Source organism: Oryctolagus cuniculus, chromosome 15 (assembly GCF_051225735.1).
Source record: "Oryctolagus cuniculus isolate XC-2025 breed Fujian yellow rabbit chromosome 15, ASM5122573v1, whole genome shotgun sequence".
Classification (NCBI taxonomy): domain Eukaryota; kingdom Metazoa; phylum Chordata; class Mammalia; order Lagomorpha; family Leporidae; genus Oryctolagus; species Oryctolagus cuniculus.
The window spans coordinates 80246513-80267026 of NC_142881.1; the positions used below are offsets into that span (position 1 = coordinate 80246513).

The following is a 20514-nucleotide window of genomic DNA, read 5'->3' on the forward strand; positions in this document are numbered from 1 at the left end:
TAAACAAAATAGATAATGGAAAATTTGAAATAAAAAAATTTACATCTGGGACCCACCCCAGAGCAAGGAAATCAGAGTCTCCGGGTGTGAAGCCCAGGCCACCACATGTTTAAGAAACTCCCCGGGGCTGGCGCTGTGGTGCAGCGGGTTAATGTCCTGGCCTGAAGCGCCGGTATCCCATATGGGCACCAGTCTGAGTCCCAGCTGCTCCCCTTCCAATCCAGCTCTCTGCTGTGGCCAGGGAAAGCAGTGGAAGATGACCCAAGTCCCTGGGCCCCTGCACCCACGTGGGAGACCTGGAAGAAGCTCCTGGCTCCTGACTTTGGATCAGCCCAACTCCAGCCAGTTTAGCCATTGGGGAAGTGAACCAGCAGATGGAAGATTCTCTCTCTCTCTCTCTCTCTCTCTCTCTCTCTCTCTCTCTGCCTTTCCTCTCTGTGTAACTCTTTCAAATAAAATAAATAAATCTTAAAAAAAAAAAGAAACTCCCCAAGAATTCAAATGTTTAACCAAGGGTACAATCCTCTGCTTTGCATCCATGTGGTCCCAGTGTCCCGGAAGGACCAGTTGCAACATCACCTGGGGTGGCATGAGACACGCAGACTCCCACATCTGCCTGCAGAGCCACTGACCCAGGGCTGTGCCCCACTTCATAGTCAAATAAGGAGCTTTTATTCTATTTTATTTTTGAGCAACATATGGTGCTCCCATCTGCTGATTCACTCCCTAAATGCCCACAGCAACCTTGGTGTGGCCCAGGGCCAAAGCTGGGAGCCCAGAACTCCATCCAGGTCTCCCACATGAGCTGCAAGGACCCAATGAATTGAGCCGTCATCTGCTGCCTCCCAGGACGCACAACAGCAGGAAGCTAGAATTGGTAGCAGAGCTGGGACTTGAACCCAGGCACTTTAGTATGGGATACAGGGTCCCAAGCCACAGTGTAACTATTAAGCCAAATGCTCACCCCATCAAGGAGCTTTTAATGTGCAGCTCATACCCCAGTGATTCTCATTTGCCTACCTGGTTTTAGATTGGATGGGACTTGAGCGCTGGTAAGTTTCAAAAGAAGAACAAAGTCAACTATCACCCAGCTAGGGTTAAGTTGGAATCCTTTTGACACCATCTCTATATTTGCCCTGACCCTCTTTCTTATGCAGATTCAAAGGTGTTCAGCACCAGTGCACAGGTCACATCTCCCAGGCTGCAGTGACATAATCAACGCTGGAGAATGGGGACTCACCATCAGGGGGATCCTCCGGGTTCTTGTCATAGAGTTCGACATAGCACTGCGTGTTGCACAACACCAAGAGGCTGGCGAAGACCACAAGGCTGCCCAGCAGAGTGTTCTGTAACATGAAGAGGAGTGAGGACGGAGAATGAATGAACCCAGAGGGTTGGGTCCTGGCAGGTGTGCGAAGATGGAGCTGCCACCCTCATGGAGCAAGACCTGTGCAAGTCCAGAGCATGAGCCAAAGAAAGACTGAGTTGTGAGTTCAAGGTCCTGGAGCTATGATGCCCATGTGCTACTTATCACAGAGCGGTCAGGGAAACCTTTCTGGGTAGGGTCGTTTTTAGCAAGAATCTGCAAGAGTGAAGGGGTGGAGGAGTTTCAGGAAGAGATAAAGGGGAAGAAACTCTGGCTGGGGCTTTCTTGGGCTAGCTGGGTCAGCTGGGGGTCCCAGAGGAAAGACAGGTGCAAGCAAAGCTGTGAGCATGAGGATCAGATGATTTTTTTCATTTTCTAGATGACAAAGGCATCGCTGCCGACCATATGAACAGACCAAGGGATCTAGGCTGAAATCAAGGACAAGGAGAAGGATCAGGTTACGCTTGTCATCGTTCCTAGATAAACTGCACAAACTAACTTTAAAATGATAATCCCCAGGAATCTTCTAAAAACAAAGATGGGGTGAGAGTACTTAAGAATATTTATTTGAAAGGCAGAGTGACAGAGAGAGAGAGAGAGAGAGAGAGAGGGAGAGACCTTCCATCTGCTGGTTCACTCCTCACACGGCCCCAACAGCAGGGGCTGGGCCAGGCTGAAGCCAGGAGCCAGGAACTCCACCTGGGTCTCCCATATAGGTGGCAGGAGCCCAAGTACCTGAGACACCTTCCACTGCCTTCCCAGGAGCGTTAGCAGGAAGCTGCTCTCAGCCTGGACCCGAGCCAGCACTGGACACGGGACACTGGCCTGGTAATCCACAGTTGAATCCTCTTGTGCCACAACTCCCACCTTGTACTTTCTCTTTTTGCACTAAAGTTATGTGTTTTAAAGGCTTTATATGTAATGTTCACACATAAAAAACTTGAAGTGCTTTTCTGTAATTGAAAAATGCAAAGAATTAAAAAATAAGGTTTTCAATATTTGAAAAAAGTACAGATTGACAAAAATGTGTGTAGTATGTCATGAGAACTACACCAACAAATACAAACAGGATACATGACAGAATTATCCTGCAATAACTTAGGTTACAAAGTACATTAACTAAAATGCACAAACTTCTGTGCATTCTAAACTACAGGGTTTTTTTCTTCTTCTTCTTTTTTTTTTTTTTTTTGTTGTTGTTTCTGCAGAATCCTTAAAACCTGTGACACTTAAAAGTTGTTAGCCTGTGGCTGGCTCTGTGGCATAGCAGGTAAAGCCACCGCCTGCAGTGCTGGCATCCCATATGGGGGCCAATTTGAGTGCCAGCTGCCCCACTTCCAATCCAGCTCTCTGCTACGGCCTGAGAAAGCAGTAGAAGATGGCCCAAGTCCTTGAGCCCAACTTGGGCCCCTGCACCCACGTGGGAGACCTGGAAGAAGCTCCTGGCTTCAGATTGGCCTAGCTCCAGCTGTTGCAGCCATCTGGGAAGTGAACAAGCAGATGGAAGACCTCTCTCTCTCTCTCTCTCTCTCTCTCCCCCCATCTGCCTCTCTGTAACTCTGCCTTTCAAATAAATAAATAAATCTTAAAAAATAATAAAAATAAAAAATAAAATAAATTAAAAAGAATAGAAGTGCAAATATACATAACCAAATAGAGAACCCAGAAAGTACTCATAAATCTGTATGAAAGTTTGTTATAAAATAAGCATGGTCTTTGAGGAGAGTAATGATTCATTAAATGGTTTTAGAACAAGTGAGGCACTGTGTGGGGAAGAAATAAGTTTCTTACTTTAGTTCCCACAATGTAAGAAGCTTGAAAAGGATTCAAGGCTCAAATGTTTACAAGATAATAAAATAACCACAGAAAATATTGGCAAATATTTATCTTATGCAGTATGAAAAAAATAGATTTGAGTATGTAAAAAATTGCAAAAATATAAATAAAATTAAAAAGATATCAGATTTGGAAAATAGTATCATTACAGGAAGACTGTCATCTCATAGAAAAAGAAAAACATTTTAGTATAAAAATGGCATTTTGGGGCCAGCGCTGTGGCGTAGTGGGCTAAGCTCCGCCTGCAGTGCCAGCATCGCATATGGGCACCAGTCTGAGTCCCAGCTGCTCCTCTTATGATCCAGCTCTCTGCTGTGGCCTGGGAAAGAGTGGAGGATGGCCCAAATCTTTGGGCCCCTGCACCCACGTGAGAGACCTGGAAGAAGTTCCTGGCTCCTGGCTTCAGATCTGCCCAGTTCCAGCAGTTGCAGCCATTTGTGGTGAACCGGTGGATGGAATACCTCTCTCTCTGTCTCTCTCTCTCACAGTAACTCCACATCTCAAATAAATACATACATCTTTTTTTTTTAAAAAAAGGCATTTCACACCCATGCATAGACACAATGAAACATGATGAGCAAGCACGAAAAAAGTTCAACTTACTGAAAACAAAACAAATGTAAAATGTGTATAAAATAGAACCATAATGGTATGGCGAGAATAACCATTTAATTTATAACACCCGGAGGGAAACAGACACATGGGTGAGATGTGAGAGGCACAAGGGCCAGTCGGCTGGAACAATGGTTAGGGCATGCAATTTGAGAGCGTGCATCAAACTCCTTAACACCGTTTACAATGCCAATCTTCACTTCTTCACTTCCCAGACTTGATCTTCAGAAAAGACTCCTCCCCATAGCAGTGGGAAATGGAAAAACACTACTCGCCCAAGAACAGAGCTGGTTAAGAACCAGGGATGATTCAGAAAAGCACCTGGCAAGTGGGCGGGGCTGGTGGTGGCAGGACCTGGGGCACTCAGGGAGATGAAGACTTTGCAGGATGTGACTCCTGGGGGTGCTGGAGATGCACGAGACTGAATGACAGTGACCCATGGGAGATCATCTTACTAAGAGGGTGCATTACCCAGGTGACAGTGTCTCAGAAACAGCCCGCTCCCCGGCCCCACCCAAAAGTTAGTTTGTCTTGCATGCATGCTATGCTTTGAATGCCGTCACCCAAACTCCTGTAACAATTCAACCCAGATGGGAAGGCACTAACAGGTAGGACCCCCCCCCCCCCAGAGGTGATTAGGTCATGTGGGTGGAGCATTCATGAGTTCACAGACTAAGGGATCTGGGGGCTGGCACTGTGGTGCAGTAAGTTAAGGTGTTATTTGGGACATCCTCTATCAGAGTGCTGGTTTGAATCCCAGCTGCTCCACTTTTGATCCACCTCCCTGCTAATGTGCCTGGGTTCCTGCCACCCACATAGGTAGACCTAGATGAAGCTCCAGGCTCCTGGCTTTGCCTGGGCCAGCCTTGCCTGCTGCAGATATTTGGAGAGTGAGCCAATGGATGGAAGAGCTCTTTCTGTCTCTCCACTTCTCTCTGTCACTCTGCCTTTCAAATTAATAAGATAGGAGCTGGTGTTGTGGGGCAGGGGGTTAAGCCTCCACCTGCAATATTGGCATCACATAGGGTCATGGTTTGAGTCCCGGCTGCTCCACTTCCAATCCATCTCCCTGCTAATGTGCTTGGGAAAGCAGCAGAGGGTGGCCCTTCAAGTAGTTGGGCACCTGCCACTCAATGGGAGAGCCGGATGAAGTTCCAGACTTCTGGCTTCAGCCTGGCCCAGTCCCTTTGGGGAGTGAAACAGCAGATGAAAGATTCTCTCTCTCTCTCCCTCTCCCTCTCTCTGTAGACCTTGACCTTTAAAATAAGTAAATAAATGTTAAAAAACAAAAACCCTGTTCTCACTGCAGACCAATTACATCCGAGTGTCTGGGAGCTCCTGTCAGTATTTTTCAAGGTTTCCCAGGCGATCCTGCTGCAGAGAGCAACCCATGGCTTTGCACTCAGCTCCCCTATAGGCTTGTAGTCTCTTCCAGTCCCCAGGCTCAGTTTATCTATAAAATGGTGCAATGATTGGTCCGGCATTGCATTCCATCTCACCAGCCACTCAAATAGGCCCCAAGAATCAGAGACACCAGAGACCTCACTGAACCCCAGAGTTTCTAGAGCAACTCAGATCTTAGGGAACTCGTTAGGATTTCCCAGAGTCCCCAGACCCTTTTTCTACTCTACACGTTGAATTGCCAAGTCACATGCGGAAGATTCCTAACTAGGTCCACTCACCATTAAATGCACCCCGTGAGCTCCAGTACAAGTAGAAGTGAAATACGGAAGACACTTCCCCCCTCCTTTCTGGTCTCTATGTACCCACTCAGTTACCTACCATTGTGGTGAGCAGGGTTCCTTACAGACAGGTGCATCCAGGACAAGTCAGGCCACACTTTTATATAGGAAGGGACAATTACACACACACACACACACACACACACACACACACCACCCCACCACCAGCACCACGCAACATCATTCAAGAAAGTAACACGCCAAGAACACCTCAAGTGTTTGCAGAGGGCTGCGTTCAGCTGAGTTACGATGATTCATAAAGCAAGCCTCCACCCCAAATAAGTGTTTACCTTTGTCCCCACCCCAACTGCATTTCCCCTTGACCTGAAAGGGTGGGGGAGGAGAGCACTGCCCTTCACAGAGCCGTCACTCTGTGCTGGGCATGTGACACCTTCTTACTTGATTTTATGAACAAAGAAATGGAAGTCCAGAAATGCCAGCCCCGAGAGCCAGGTCATGAAGCTGGGTTTTGTGAAGGAGTAAGAACAGCCCAAGGAATCAACGCCGTCCCCCACCCTGGCCCACCAGGCCTGCAGCTATGGTCCAGTTGGCACTGCCTTTAGAGTGTGGCAGGAGAGAGCAGCAGTGTTCCAGGGCCGGGAGCACAGCTTCCCCTTGACAAGCCATGTGGCTCTGTCCACTTGGCCTTGACCTTTCTAAAGTTCAAGTTTCTAAAGTTTTTTTTTTTTTAATTTTTGTACAGGCAGAGTGGACAGTAAAAGAGAGAGACAAAGGTCTTCCTTTTCTGTTGGTTCACCCCTCAATGGCCCCTGCAGCCGGTGTGCTGCGGCCAGCGCACCATGCTGATCCGGAGCCAGGAGTCAGGTGCTTCTCCTGGTCTCCATGCGGGTGCACGGCCCAAGCACTTGGGCCATCCTCCACTGCACTCCCTGGCCACAGCAGAGAGCTTGACTGAAAGAGGAGCAACCGGGACAGATTCCGGCGCCCCGACCGGGACTAGAACCCGAGGTGCTGGTGCCACAGGTGGAGGATTAGCCTATTGAGCTGTGGCACCAGCCTAGTCCATTTGAACTTTCTAAAGCTCTTGCTGAGTCTTCTTTTAAAAAAAAATTATTATTTTTAATTTATTTTAAAAGCAGAGTTACAGAGAGGAGAAAGAGATTTTCCATGTGCTGGTTCACTCCCCTAAATGACCACACAATCAGGACTGAGCCAGGTCAAAGCCAGGGGCCTAGAACTCCATCTGTCCCTCCCATGTGGGTGGAAGGGGCCCAGCCCTTTCCAGGTGCATTAGCAGGGAGCTGGATCAGGAGTGGAGAAGCTGGGATTTGAACCAGTGCCCCTATGTGATGCTGGCATCACAGGCAGCAGCTTTGATGCTGAGCCACAATGCTGGCCCAGAGTCTTCAGTCTTGGCTCCCTGCTGTGTCATCCCAGCCTTCTTTTGCGCTGCTCAAGAATGATCTCCTTTGAAGAATCCCTGCTCACCCTCACGATGGCCTTTCAGGAGTGGCGACGGGCAGAACCACCTGGTGTATTAGCTATGTATTGCTCAGGCTGCCGGGACAGAATAGAATGGACTAGGTGGCCTGCACCACAGTCATTTATTTGCTCATGGTTTTGGGGACTGGGAATCAATCCAGAGTCAGGCAGTGAGGCAGATGCGGGTCTGTTCTTGGTCTGCAGAGGCTCGCCCTCTTGCTGTCTCTTCCCATGGTACCCATTCCCTCTTCCTATAGCAACCCTGGTCCTATCGAATTAGGGCCCACCCTGACTATCTCATCGCTCCTTAATCACCTGCTTAGAGGCAGCCATATGTCCAATGCAATCATATTCTGAGGTCCTGAGGGCTACTTTTCAATCCATGGATTTTGGGTGGACACAGTGGAGGCCATGATACCATGTGATCCCCCACCCCCACCCCTGGAGCTCCCTAGTGTCTGAGATCCAATCACTGGTTCCCCTCTGTCCACAGATGAGAGCTCAGACTCAGCCAGTGGCTCCACAGAGGTCTGTAGAGCTGGCCAGGCGATCTGCCCCAGTGCCAGCCTCAACTCCCCCCAAATCCAGGCTCAGCACCCAATGCAGGGTAGGTTCACTCCCTGCTCTCATGCAGAGCTGCAGAGTTGGCTGCCTCTGAGAGAGAGAGAGAGAGAGAGAGAGAGAGAGAGAGAGAGAGAGAGAAGGGAGAGAGAGAAGGGAGAGGTGGGGAGGGGAGGAAAGGGGAGGGGAGCTGGTTGCCTCTGTAAAGATGGAAGTTGAGATAGGATCAAAGCTAAATGTGAGTGGAGCACTGGCTCCTCAAACGGGGGTTTCTGGCACTCAGTTCGTTTGTGGGAGTCCAATGACGGACATGGTAGCAGGGTTGTACTGCCAGAGCCATGTGGCAGTGGGGTTTCAGTGATCTACCCGGCCTTCTGGCAACCAAACCAGGGTCTCCTGCCTTTCTCAGAGCCTGTGAGCTCCCTGGCATTCTTTAATAAAATTCCAGCAGGTTCTGTTGTGTGCAACCCTGTGACCATCAAGTTCTCCCTGCTGGTGTCCCTCCGGTAATTGGCACCTTGCCCAGTGAAGCACAGCTGTGTGGGATAGGCTGCCTTCTGGGTTAGTGCAGAGGTTCTCAAGCAGGAGAGAGGTCTCCAAGGTATCAGCCCCATAGCCTTGCTACAAGGAGCCCATCTGCCTCTCAGCAGGCACTAGCAGGAAGGCAGTAGCCAGCTGCCCCAGAGCAGCCCAGGCAGGCACTTGTGAGGGGAGATGGATGTTGGAGCAGGGGTGTGCAGGTGCCCATGCAGGGTGGGGGGCAGGAAGATGGAATGAGGGCCACCGCCCAGTGTGTGGCGGCCAGCTCTGCCTGACTGATGTGCAGCTTTTATCCCATCTCCACTGTCATCTTTACAAATAGACCAGGCCTTATTTTTTCCCATGAGTATATTCATGTATCATACATGTTTGCATGTATTGGCTGATGTTTAAGAAACTTAGCACCCACCCCAACCAATCCACCTTCATTGTAGAAAAAAAAAGGAACATGTAAAGAGGCAAAGAAAAAATATCATGGTCGGACTGTTCCAAGAGAGCTACTGTTAGCATTGTGGAGAATTTCCCTCGAGAGTGTTCTGGGTGTGTTTGCATTCAGGAGAAGTGGAAGTCGAGAGCTGTCTCTCCAAACGCGGGGTCTCACATGCACTGTTGTACAGTCTGCTCTTCCCATTCAGAAAAGCTCCTGGGGGTGGGCGTTCGGCTTCATAGTTAAGATGCAGGTTAAGAAGCCCACATCCCACGTTGGAGTGCCTGGGTCCGATTCCCAGCTCCAGTTCCTGATTCCAGCCTCCTGCCAGCAGCAGCCCTGGGAGGCAGCAGGGATGGCTCAAGTCACTGGGTTCCTGCCACCTATGGGGGAGATCTGGATTGAGTTCCTGGCTCCTGACATCTGCCCTCGACCAGCCCATCACCTGTCATTCTGATAGGTGGACACTATTTTGTTCTAGTAACTTTTCTTTGGTGGTTGGCAAGGTTCAGACAGTTTTGAGCACTTATTAACCAACTTTCGCAAGTTGCCTGTTTGTTGGTATTCATTACCCATTCTTCTGTTAGGAGGAAGCTGGAGTCAGGAGTTGGAGTGGCCGGATACTCAGACAGGCCTGCTCTTCCACCAGATCCTGGATGTACCCTCTTTTACATGCCTGTGCTCTTTGCAAGACAGCCCCCTAGCACGATGCCCACGGTTCTGCACTTGCTCTCTCCACTGTGCTCCATCCTAGCTGCTCTAGGCCATTTTGCTGTCCCCAGAGAGCCGAGTTGCCCCGGAGTCATTTCCTCTGCATGAACAGACCTTTCCCCAAGCCTCGGCAGGCATCACTCCTGTGCTCCCCCAAGCTGCTACTGCAATGCCATCTTCTCAATACATCCTGCCTTGAACGACCTGAACAACCTCTCACCATGCACCTGCTCTCACAGTCCTTGCTTCCTGTCCTCTTTGCTTTTCTCTCTCTCTCTCTTTCTCTCTCTCTCTCTCTCGACACTAACCCTGGACTCACTGGAGGCACAGCTCCCCGTTCATTGTCTGCCTTCCCTTGACTACAATATCAGCTCTTTTAGGACAAGAACCTGTCTGTTTTCTTCTGGACTTTATTCCAGAAAGCTCTGGACCCATGGATGAGTCGCGACATATACAGTTACCACAATGTCCCAGGCGGCGATGGACCACACAAAGACAGCAGTCCCACAAGGCTATAATGGAGTACTGCCGGCATCTCACATGGGCACTGGTTCAAGTCCCGGCTGCTCTTTTTCCAATCTGGCTCTCTGCTGTGGCCTGGGAAAGCAGTAGAAGATGGCCCGAGTGTTGGGCCCCTGCACCCACGTGGGAGACCTGGAGGAGGCTCCTGGCTCCTGGCTTTGTATTGGCCCAGCTCCAGCCACTCCAGCCATTTAGAGTGATCCAGCGGATGGAAGAGTCTGTAACTCTGCCTCTCAAGTGAATAAATAAAATCTTTAAAATAAAAAGAAAACTAAACTGCATACAATTATGCACAGTACATAATACTTGATAATAAAATCAACACCTATGTTCCTGGTTTATTGTTTACCATACTGACACGTCAGCCTTCTTTTACAGTGTACTCCTCCTTATGTAAAAGTTCACCATAAACCAGTGTTTTGTGTGTAACGCTGGCAGCAAACCTCACCCATCCAGTGTCTGCTGCATCTCCTGGTCCCCTCAAAGGATCACATCAGTGACTGAGCCACACCATCCATGCTGGATCCATGTCACCCAGGTGCAGCAATGGGAAGGGGGACCATGGCAGGCATGGGGTAGCTGAGGAGAGAGGAATCTATTCAGGGTTTCCAGGCGGCGAGACAAAGGCAGGATTTGTACCCAGGCCTGTGCTTCTCTTAGGGCAGATGCTTCCTCCCTCACACACCTGCCCCTGCATCTGAATTCAAGAGAAGGGACCCAAGCACGGAGAACAGCAGCAGGAGGGCAGCCGCCACCCCGCCGGGGCCTTCGGAGCAGGGGACGTGCCTGCCCACCCTCTTCCTAGCCCTCCTTCCTAACCTCGACAATGCACTGGGAACATTCCCTCATGACCACTGTCACGAGGGAGCTCCAGCAGACGGTGGGTCCTTGACCTGCTGGTTAAGATGCCAGTTCAGATGCTGGGTCCCACATCACAGCGCCTGGGTTTGGTACCTGGCTCTGGCTCCTGACTCCAGCTTCCTGCTGATGCATTTTCAGCAGTGACAGCTCAAGTCACTGGGCTCCTGCCACCCACGTGAGAGGCCTGGTTGTGTTCCCAGCTCTGGACTTCAGCCTGGCCCAGGCCCTTCCCCATACTCCTGGGCATTTGGGGTACCTGCAGATTTCCATGCTGGTTCTCTCTTTCTCTCTCTCTCTCCTTCTTGTTCTACCTCTTAAATGAATAACATTTTTCAAAGAAAGAAATATGGCCCGAGAGTGGACTGTGTCTGCAGCCTCAGACAGAGGATATGATGGCCATCTCCACCCTAGTCAACAACAGGCCTATGGCGGTGCAGGCTTGGCCTGCGGTCAGTTTACCCTGAGTGCTGGGAGACCCTGGGGGCTGCCACAGCCAATGCGCTTCAGCTCTGGGCTGTGGGGGTTTTCATGCAGTGTTTCCTGGACCACATCTGCAAGGGAGATGCAGAAGATCTGGCCAACTCCCCCAGAGTTCCCTAGGGGAAGCAGATGTCACTCTCAGTCATCCAAGCATCCCACTGATGTAGACGGCGCAGATTACACAAGCCTGGCAATGAAGAGGTGAAGAGTCTGCCTCCTCAGAGCCCCCAGAGAGTCCAGTGTCCCAGGAAGCCAGCAGAGACCAGCCTGGCCCTCGTGCTGAATGTCAAGGTGACCCAGCTCAGCATGGTGCAATTCTCATTTCAGGTCCAAGCAAAAACATGCATTTTGTATTCCCTGATAGGCTGGGCCACAAACTCACAAGCTGTGCCCCAGCTTGGGGAAATTCAGCCATGAACTTACAAGTAGACCCTCAGTTAACCCACGGATGACTTGATACAGACCCTGTTGCTGGCAAAGGGGCTCTGGAGAATGTGACCTTGACACACGTTATTCCCAGCCTGTTTTGCTTCATCCTGATTTGGATGGAGATGTATGTCCGAGAACCCTTAGGTAGGTAGTTGGTTGAGTGTGGAGGCAAATGCCTGCTGAATGCTGGGCCCAGCTGGGGAAGACAAGAGGCCCGGTAGGCAGCCCCTCAGCAGCCAATTGTTTCAAGGCCTCTGTCCCTGACAAGCAGGAAATGCAGATGCTTTGGAAGTCTTCCCACTAAAAGATAATAGCTGTTTAAAAAATCGCTTTTGAGATTTTCTTTTTTTTGAAAGTCAGAGTTACACAGAGAGAGGAGAGGCAGAGAGAGAGAAAGGTCTTCCGTCCTATGGTTCATTCCCCAATTGGCCGCAACAACCAGAGCTGCGCCAATCTGGAGCCAGGAGCTTCTTCTGGATCTCTCACACGGGTGCAGGGGCCCAAGCACATCTCCTGCTGCCTTCCCAGGTGCATTAGCAGGGAGCTAGATCAGAAGTGGAGCAGCCTGGACTTGAACTGGTGCTCGTATGGAGTGCCAGCATCGCAGGCTGTGGCTTAACCCACTGCACCACAAGGTCAGCCCCATCTCTCTTGAATTAAATCAGATATGTCTGTAGGCTAAATCCTGCTTGGGAGGTGGTGACTTTGTGATCTTGCTCTTAGATGATCTCTAAGGCCCTGTCTGCCTGGTTCTTTAGAAATCAAAGAAAAAAAGGCTGTCATGTTCACATTTTCTTGGGGGTGCAATCCCAGGGAAATAAAAGAGTAGGGGGTACTGAAAGTGAGGCAGGCTGGGAAGAGGCGTGCAGGGCACAGGAGTGTGTTGTGAGCTGGCTGCTGCCCTGCAGGCAGTGAGGGTGTACTCCCATGGGATGTCTTCATGGAGGGTTTAGGAAACAGTCCTGTGCAGTGTTGAGAAGGAAGGCATGGGGGAAGGGTGAGTAATAGGAATAATGCCAGTTTCTTCCCATCTCTTCTATCCTACTGGTTCTGATCTACCCCATACCACAGTCAACCCCTGGGCTGCATCATTCATCCTGCCTAGGTAGCATCTGAGGAAGCCCAGGTCTCTATGGAGATACTGAGAGGGCCTGGCTCTCTCCTGGTAGAGGGTAACAGGCAACTCCTGGGGGCTGGTGGGAAAGCAGGTCAGGGCCCATGTGAACATGATGTCCACTTCAGCTATCAAACAATTCAGCATGAGACTGATCACTCCTCAGCATCAAAATTACAACTCTGCTCTTAAAAAAAGGCCATTTTCCTCTTCCTCGCCATCTGTTCATTGTGTTACCCCAGGATCCTTCGGATACACCTTTTCCTGTATACAAACAAGACACAAGAGAGCTGTGTGGTATCCAAGGGCTCACATTGGAGCATCAAGAAAGAAGAGGAGGAAGAAAAACTGGCCCTGCAGAGTGCCTGACCGCATGCAGAAAATCACAGGGGATCTGCCAACCATTCTCACTGGTATTAGTAAGAGAGCTGAGCAAGGTTCAGGATACAAAACCAATAAATAAAATCAATGAACAATCTGAAAATATAATCCAGGAAACAATTATATTCATTTAGGGATGACTTTAGCAAAATAAGGGCAGGATTTTACTCTGAAAACTACAAAATTTTGCTGAGGGAGATTAAAGAAGACCTAAATCAGGACAACAAACTACAGACTCTCGGACTAATCTGGCCCCCTGCATGCTTGGTAAATAAAGTTTTATTGGAACACAGCTATACTCACTTATTGGCATATTACTTACAATGGTAGACATGAATGGTTCAGGAAGCCAAAAATATTTATCCTCTGACCCTTTATAGAAACTTTGCCAACCCTTAATCTAAATACACCCACGTTCACTTTATAGTGCTAACATGACAGTTCTTCTCAAATTTATCCAATGCCATTCCTAAAGAAAAGTCATTTGTAAATAAAGAGTGCATCAGACTTCCTAGAGAAATTGGCAAACTTCGGCTAGCATTTATATAGAAATACAAGTAATTTAGAATAGCCAAAATACTTTCTAAACAGGACAAGATGAAAGAGGTTACACCAGCCAATTTCAAAAGTTAAATTCTGGGGCTGGCACTCTGGCTTAGCTGGTAAAGCTGCCGCCTGCAGTGCTGGCATCCCATATGGGCACCGGTTCAAGTCCCGGCTGCTCCACTTCCAATCCAGCTCTCTGCTATGGCCTGGGAAAACAGTAGAAGATGGCCCAAGTGTTTGGGCCCCTGCACCTGAATGAGAGACCCAGAAAAAGCTCCTGGCTCCTGGCTTTGGACCAGCACAGCACCAGCCATTGCGGCCAATTGAGGAGTGAACCAGCAAATGGAAGATCTCTTTCTCTCTCTCTCTCTGTCTCTCTCTCTCTCTCTGTCTCTCTGCCTTTCCTTCTCTCTTTGTGCAACTCTTTCAAATAAATAAATTTTGGAAAAAAAAGTTAAATTTTGTCCCAGGCACTTGTTAAAAAATGTCAAAGACAGGGCCCGGCGCTGTGGCTCAGCGGGTTAACGCCGTAGCCTGAAGCGCTGGTATCTGATATGGGTGCCCATTCTAGTCCCAGCTGCTCCTCTTCCAATCCAGCTCTCTGTAATGGCCTGAGAAAGCAGCAAAAGATGGCCCAAGTCCTTGGGCCCCTGCACCCGCATGGGAGACCTGGAAGAAGCTCCTGGATCCTGGCTTTGGATCAATGCAGCTCCGGCCATTGCGGCCAACTGGGGAGTGAACCATCGGACGGAAGACCTCTCTCTCTCTCTCTCTCTCTCTCTGCCTCTCTTCTCTGTGTCACTCTTTCCAAGAAATTCTTTAAAAAAATTTTCAAAGACAGATTGTATTCAGACTACCGGTGGTTGGAGAGGGACCCTGTGGTCTGAACTGGGCTCTACTCCACCCAAAGGCAGGAGATGTTTTAAACGCCGAGCCATGCCAAGGGAAGCGTGTTTGAGGACACTCTCTAGGGGGAGGCTGGGTAAAGGTAATCTTGGTATCCGGGTTTGCTAACCAGGTGGGGGCCTACCCTCCTATCAAGGGCTGGAAGACTGAGGGATGATTGCTTTTCAAAGGGATGTATCCAGCTCTGTACTGGCACGGACACATTTCAGAGAGACAAAGAAAGGAGTCCCAAGGACGAGTTTTCTAAGAACCGAAGGGAGGTTCGGGGCCCATGCTCCATGGCATTGAGCTCTCGTGGGCAGGGCCTTTATGGGGCTGAGGTCAGCATACAGCTCATCATCCTGAGTTCACGGCCATGAGCTGTGAGAAGCTAGGCTAGTGTTTGTTGAAGCCTCTTTGTGTTTGTATGTGTGTGTGTGTGTGTGTGTGTGTAGGGGGAACCTGGTGGTGGCCTTTTCACGCCCACTTCAAAACCTCTTGCTGTCAATTGTTTGCAGAACAGCCAGCACAGTCACCTTCACCGTGACCCCCATACACAGAGCAGGTGCACCTTTGCTATCCCCACCCTGCCCCCACCCACAGCTGCATACCACACTTGTAGAACAAAGCCCTCACCAAACTCTCGGGGAGCTGGCCTCCTGCTTACGCCCCATGTCCTGCTATGTCTAGGTCCTAACATTGTCCCCTTCATTACTCAGAGAGGGTCACTTTGTCCTTTTTGCTATTCCTCACCACACCAGGAAAATCCTCCCACCCTGGCTGGTGCACCCACAGCTATCTGAGTGTCTGCAGATTGAGAGATTCATCCCCCACTCCAGGCCATCGCTCAGAGCAGCATCCACGCCCACACTCCCTTCCTTCCTGTTGCTTCTTACTCACAGCATTTGTCATCCCCCAAATTACTGTGCATATAGCAGGTACCCCCGTTTCCACAGGGGATCTGTTCCAAGATCCCTCAGCAGAGCCCTGAAACTGGAGATAATGTCAAACCCTGTGGGCACTTCTTCTTCCTATACGTACCTATGATGAAGTGTATCAGGCACAGTAGATTTACAACAACAACTTCACAACACAATAGAATGATTATGATGATTTAAAGTAATAAAAGCTATGCAATGTGGCCTCTCCCTCTATTTCCCTCTCTCTAATTGCACCACACTCAGCCTTCTTGGACTGATGTGAGATAATGCCCCATTGTGAGGAGATGAGGGGAGGTTGAATGATGTAACTCCCTCTCTCTCTAACTTGGCCTCTTGAGTAAATAAATAAATCTTAGGAAAAAAAGAAATGAAAAAATAAAGCCCCCACCTCTCTGTGCTCCAGCTCTCCCCTCCCCAATGGTGCTGCTCTTACTGTTCATTCGTTCGTTCACCTACTGTGTGTTGGGCACTGGTTAGGGACTGGTTAGGTGCATGCCCCCCACCCCCAGCACAGACTGCTTGCTCGGCCTTGATTTGCAGCCAGCTGGAAAGGTTGTGGCTTTCTTTCCCCAGAGCCTCTCCATGGCCAGCAGGTTGGAGATGATTATGTGCAGGCCCTGCTGCAGTTGGAGCTCCTGACACACTTTGAATTCCTTTCAGTCACCAGGCCAGTAAGAAGTGGGCCGAGGAAGGGGAGGGGGTGATGCCCTTCTGCCCCTGGGGTTCAGTCTCAGGGTGGCGGCTTCGTAGCCCCCAGTAAATGAGCAGATCCCTAACTGGGGCACTAATCTTCCTGCAGAGCCCTTGACATTTTCCAGAACTTTCTTTTTAAATGTTTATTTATTTATTGTTTGAAAGGCAGATTTACAGAGAAGCAGAGGCAGAGAGAGAGGTCTTCCACCCACTTGTTCACTCCCCAAATGGTTGTGACAGCTAGAGCTGGGCCAATCTGAAGCCAGCAGCCAGGAACTTCTTCCAGGGGTCCAAGGACATGGGCTATCTTCCACTGCTTTCCCAGGCCATAACAGAGAGCTGGATCAGAAATGGAGCAGCCAGGACTTGAACTGGTGTCCATATGGGATGTCAGCACTGCAGGTGGCAGCTTTACCTGCTATGCCACAGCACTGGCCTCCAGAACTTTCTCTTAGCTACCCAGAGCAATCACACCTGCTCCCTCCTCCCAATCCAGTTTCTGACCTCAGAATTAATGTGTTTAAAAGAGGACCCATCAGGGCCCAGTGCTGTGGCACAGTGGATAAAGCTGTCGCCTGTGAAAGGGACATCCCATAGGGCCCTGGTTGGGGTCCTGGCTGCTCCACTTCTAACTGTGCTCCCTGCTAATGCACCTGAGAAAGCAGCAGAGGATGGCCCAAATGGGATTAGGCCCCTGCCACCCATGTGGGACACTTGGAAGGAGCTCCTGGCTTTGGCCTGGCCAACCGTAGCCATTGCAGTCACTTGGGAAGTGAACCAGAGGATGGAAGGTCTCTGGGTGTGTGTGGGTCCCTCTGTAAACTCTGCCTTTGAAAAAAGTAAACAAAATCTTAAAAAAGAGGCGCCATCACACACCCTGGGAAACAGCAGGTGCTGGCATTAGTGCCTGGATCCCTGGCACCCATGTGGGAACCCCGGATGGAGTTCCTGGCTCCTGCCTTCAGTCTGGCCCAGCCCTACCTGTTGTGGGCATTTGGGGAGTGAACCAGCACATGGGAGGCCTCTGTCTGTTTCTTTCTCGTGTGTCTTTCAAATACTTTTTTTTTAACAGGAAACAGACACCAGACAACTCCTTCTCTTTCTCTATTTGCCATCTACTGCCTTCCCTTTCTTTAAATATTCTATTTATTGAGCAGCAGAGTTACAGATAGAGAGAGGCAGAGAGAGAGAGAAAGGTCTTCCAGCTGCTGGTTTACTCCTCAAATGGCCACTACAGCTAGAGCTGAGCCAATCCAAAGCCAGGAGCCAAGAGCTTTTTCCTGGTCTCCCATGCAGGTGCAGGGACCCAAGCACTTGGGCCATCTTCTACTGCTTTCCCAGCCCATAAGCAGAGAGCTGGCTGGGAAGAGGAGCAGCCAGGACTTGAATCAGTGCCTATATGGGATGCCGGCACCACAGACAGAGGCTTAGCCTACTATGCCACAGTCACGGCCCCCTGCCTGCTCTTTTCATGAGGAAGCTCTGTGAACACACAGGGAGGTGGCACTCACCACCTACAAACCCAGAGGAGGGATCTCAGGAGGAGCGGCCCCCTCGAGTCCCTTGATCGGAGACTCAGCCTTGGAGGATGCCCATGTGCATTGCACTTGGCCATGGTGACCCCAGCACACACCACCACCACCACCACCAGGGAGAACACCAGTCCCCTAGCGTCCACAGGAAGTGGGCAGGTAAGCTTCCTGGACCGTTACTGCATCTGGCACAGCCAGCTTTTAAGATCCCAAGGCGGGTTTAGTTATGGCTGCTGGCAACCACACAGCTTTCCTTTGTAGAGCACTTCTGACTTTCCCCCTGGGATGGCACGAAAATGGCACAGAGGGCGAGTGGCCGCTTCTGATGGGCCACTTGGGTGGTCTCCCTTGCTCCTGGTCTAGGGCTGCTGAGTTAGTGATGGAAACTTATTCTTAGCTTCCTGGGCTTTCAGTATTCTGAGTCCTCAGCAGGCAGGAGCGAGCCACAGTGTGGAACTTGGGGACAAATGCTTTCTGGTCCAGGAGATTTGCTTTATAGCATATTCTTTTATGGAAACTCTTTTTTCTTACAGAATTTTTTATTTTTAATTTTATGTGAAAGGCAGAGAGCGAGAGCAAGAGAGAGATTCTCCATCTACTACTGGTTCACTCCCCAAATGGCCTCAACGCCAGGGCTGCACCAGGCTGAAGCCAGGGCCAGGAGCTTCTTCCAGGTCTCCCCCATGGGCTCAAGGGACAAGCACCCGGTCCATCATCCCCTGCTTTCCCAGGAGCCTTAGCGGGGAGCTGAATTGGAAGCAGCGCCTCTTGGTACTTGAACCATTCCCCCACCCCATGGGAGGCTGGCACTGCCAACAACAGCAGCTCACCCTGCTACACCACAGCGCTGGCCCCCAGCAGGGCGATTTCAATGAAAATGTAGACCGATTTCAACAATGGGAGGAAGAGGCACCCCTGTCACCCCTGTAATCCATTCCTTCAAGCTCCAGGCTGCATAAAGGAGACACCAGACAGATGTTTGCCAAATGAATGAGGCATTCATTTCTTTTTTTTTTTTTAAGATTTATTTATTTGAAAGGCAGAGTTATAGAGAGGCAGAGGCAGAGAGAGAGAGAGAGAGAGAGGTGTCTTTCATCTGCTGGTTCACTCTGCAGATGGCCACAATGGCCGGAGCTGTGTGAAGAATTCATTTCTGCCACACTGGTTTGTCCGTGCTCCCCAAAGGCTCATGGGTTGAAATTTGATGCCCTTGTCAGGTGTTAGGAGGGTGGAAATTCAATTTGACCCTGGTATTTAAAGGTCAGATCTTTGGAAGGTGACTAGGATTAAACAAAATCATAGAGCTACTAGGACTAAAATACTGGTGGATAATTGGTAGCGGGGCGGGGGAAGAAGAGGAGGGAAGAGGGAGAGGGAGAGGGAGAAGGAGAGGGAGAGGGAGAGGGAGAGGGAGAGGGAGAGGGAGAGGGAGAGGGAGAGGGAGAGGGAGAGGGAGAGGGAGATGCACAAGGAGGCAGCAGGTGCAGGTGCAGACATTCAGGTCTCCCTGCCTGGAAGAAATCTGTCACCAGACGCAGGCCCTTGAACTTCTACACCTGTGAGCTAAATAACCCCTTTCCTTTATAAAGTTATCCAGCCTTGGGTATTTTGTGATAGTAAGCAAAATAGACCAATATATGACATAATCCAGTTTTCTCTCTTGTGTCTCTAGAATTTCTTTGGATCCAGTAGATCCTGGGAATCCTCTGGGGGAGCATAATTAGAGACCCTGTGTATTGCTTTCACATAAACCTGACTCCTTTGAGTCTCATATTGAAATGATTGCATTGGAGGGAAGGTATTACTGGTTTTTTAAAAAAGATTTATTTTTTATTTATTTTGAAAGAGTTACAGGGAGAGAGGGAGAGAGAGTCTTCCATCTGCTAGTTCACTCCCCAAATGGCAGCAACAGTCAGGGCTGGACCAGGCCAAAGCTAGGAACCAGGAATTTCTTCTGGGTCTCCCATGTGGATACAGGGCCCAAGCACTTGGGCCATCTTCCTCTGCTTCCCCAGGCACATTAGCAGGGAGCTGGATCAGAAGTGGAGTATCCAGGACTTGAACCAGAGCCCATATGGGATGCTGGTGCCACAGGCAGAGGCTTAACCTACTATACCACAGCACCAGCCCTAGGTATTACTATTTTTGTAAGAAAATAGACATAGAGAGAAAATACAGCTTACTCTAAGTTTAGATGTCTAGCTGGTCAGTGTTCAGAAGCTTAAAGAAAATGGCCTAGGTTCATCAGACACAACTGGGATCAAAGTTCTTTTGGGGGGATGAACTGTCTCTTTTATTAATTTTTGATGTTTTATTTTTTTATTTGAAAGAGTGACAGAGAGGGGTGCGTGCGCGCGCACACACACACACACACACACACACAGATCTTCCATTCACTGGGTTATTCCTCAAATGCTATGCATGGACCAGGCCAAAGCCAGGAGCCAGGAACTCCATCCGGGTTTCCTACATAAGTGGCAGGAACCCAAGTACTTCAGCCATCAACTACTGTCTTCCCAGGCACATGCAGCAGGATTTGGATCAAAAGCAGAGGTGGAGGCCAGTGCTGTGGCACAGAAAGTTAAGCCTCTGCCTGCAGCACCCACATCCCAGGTGGGCGCCAGTTCGAATCCCAGCTGCTCCACTTCCGATCCAGCTCCCTGCTATGGCCTGGGAAAGCAGTGGATGATGGCCCAAGTCCTTGGGCCCTGCACCCATGTGGGAGACCTGGAAGAAACTCCCGGCTCCATTCTGCTGATGACCTTGGACTGTCCGAGCCACTGAGGGAATCCTGGGCAGCTGTCCTTTCTCCAGAGTGCCATCCTGCTTCTCATCTGCTACACCCGAGTGCCTGGAGATCACTTTCTGCGGACTGCATGGAGCCATGTCTCC

The 20514-nt window shown here is 49.9% G+C and overlaps 1 protein-coding gene across 3 annotated transcripts in view; it reads right to left on the minus strand.

The window, feature by feature from the left end:
- The window catches only part of LOC149122093 (beta-microseminoprotein-like), a 50004-nt gene that overhangs the window by 8718 nt on the left and 20772 nt on the right, over positions 1 to 20514 (minus strand). For 2 of the 3 annotated variants that reach the window (XM_089313611.1, XM_089313612.1), the window contains one exon: positions 1241 to 1346. In XM_089313611.1, the coding sequence (XP_089169737.1) occupies positions 1241 to 1346 (106 nt within the window). Of the gene's footprint in view, positions 1 to 1240; positions 1347 to 5596; positions 5749 to 20514 lie in introns of those variants that run through there. The other variant, XM_089313613.1, reaches the window with a different exon arrangement.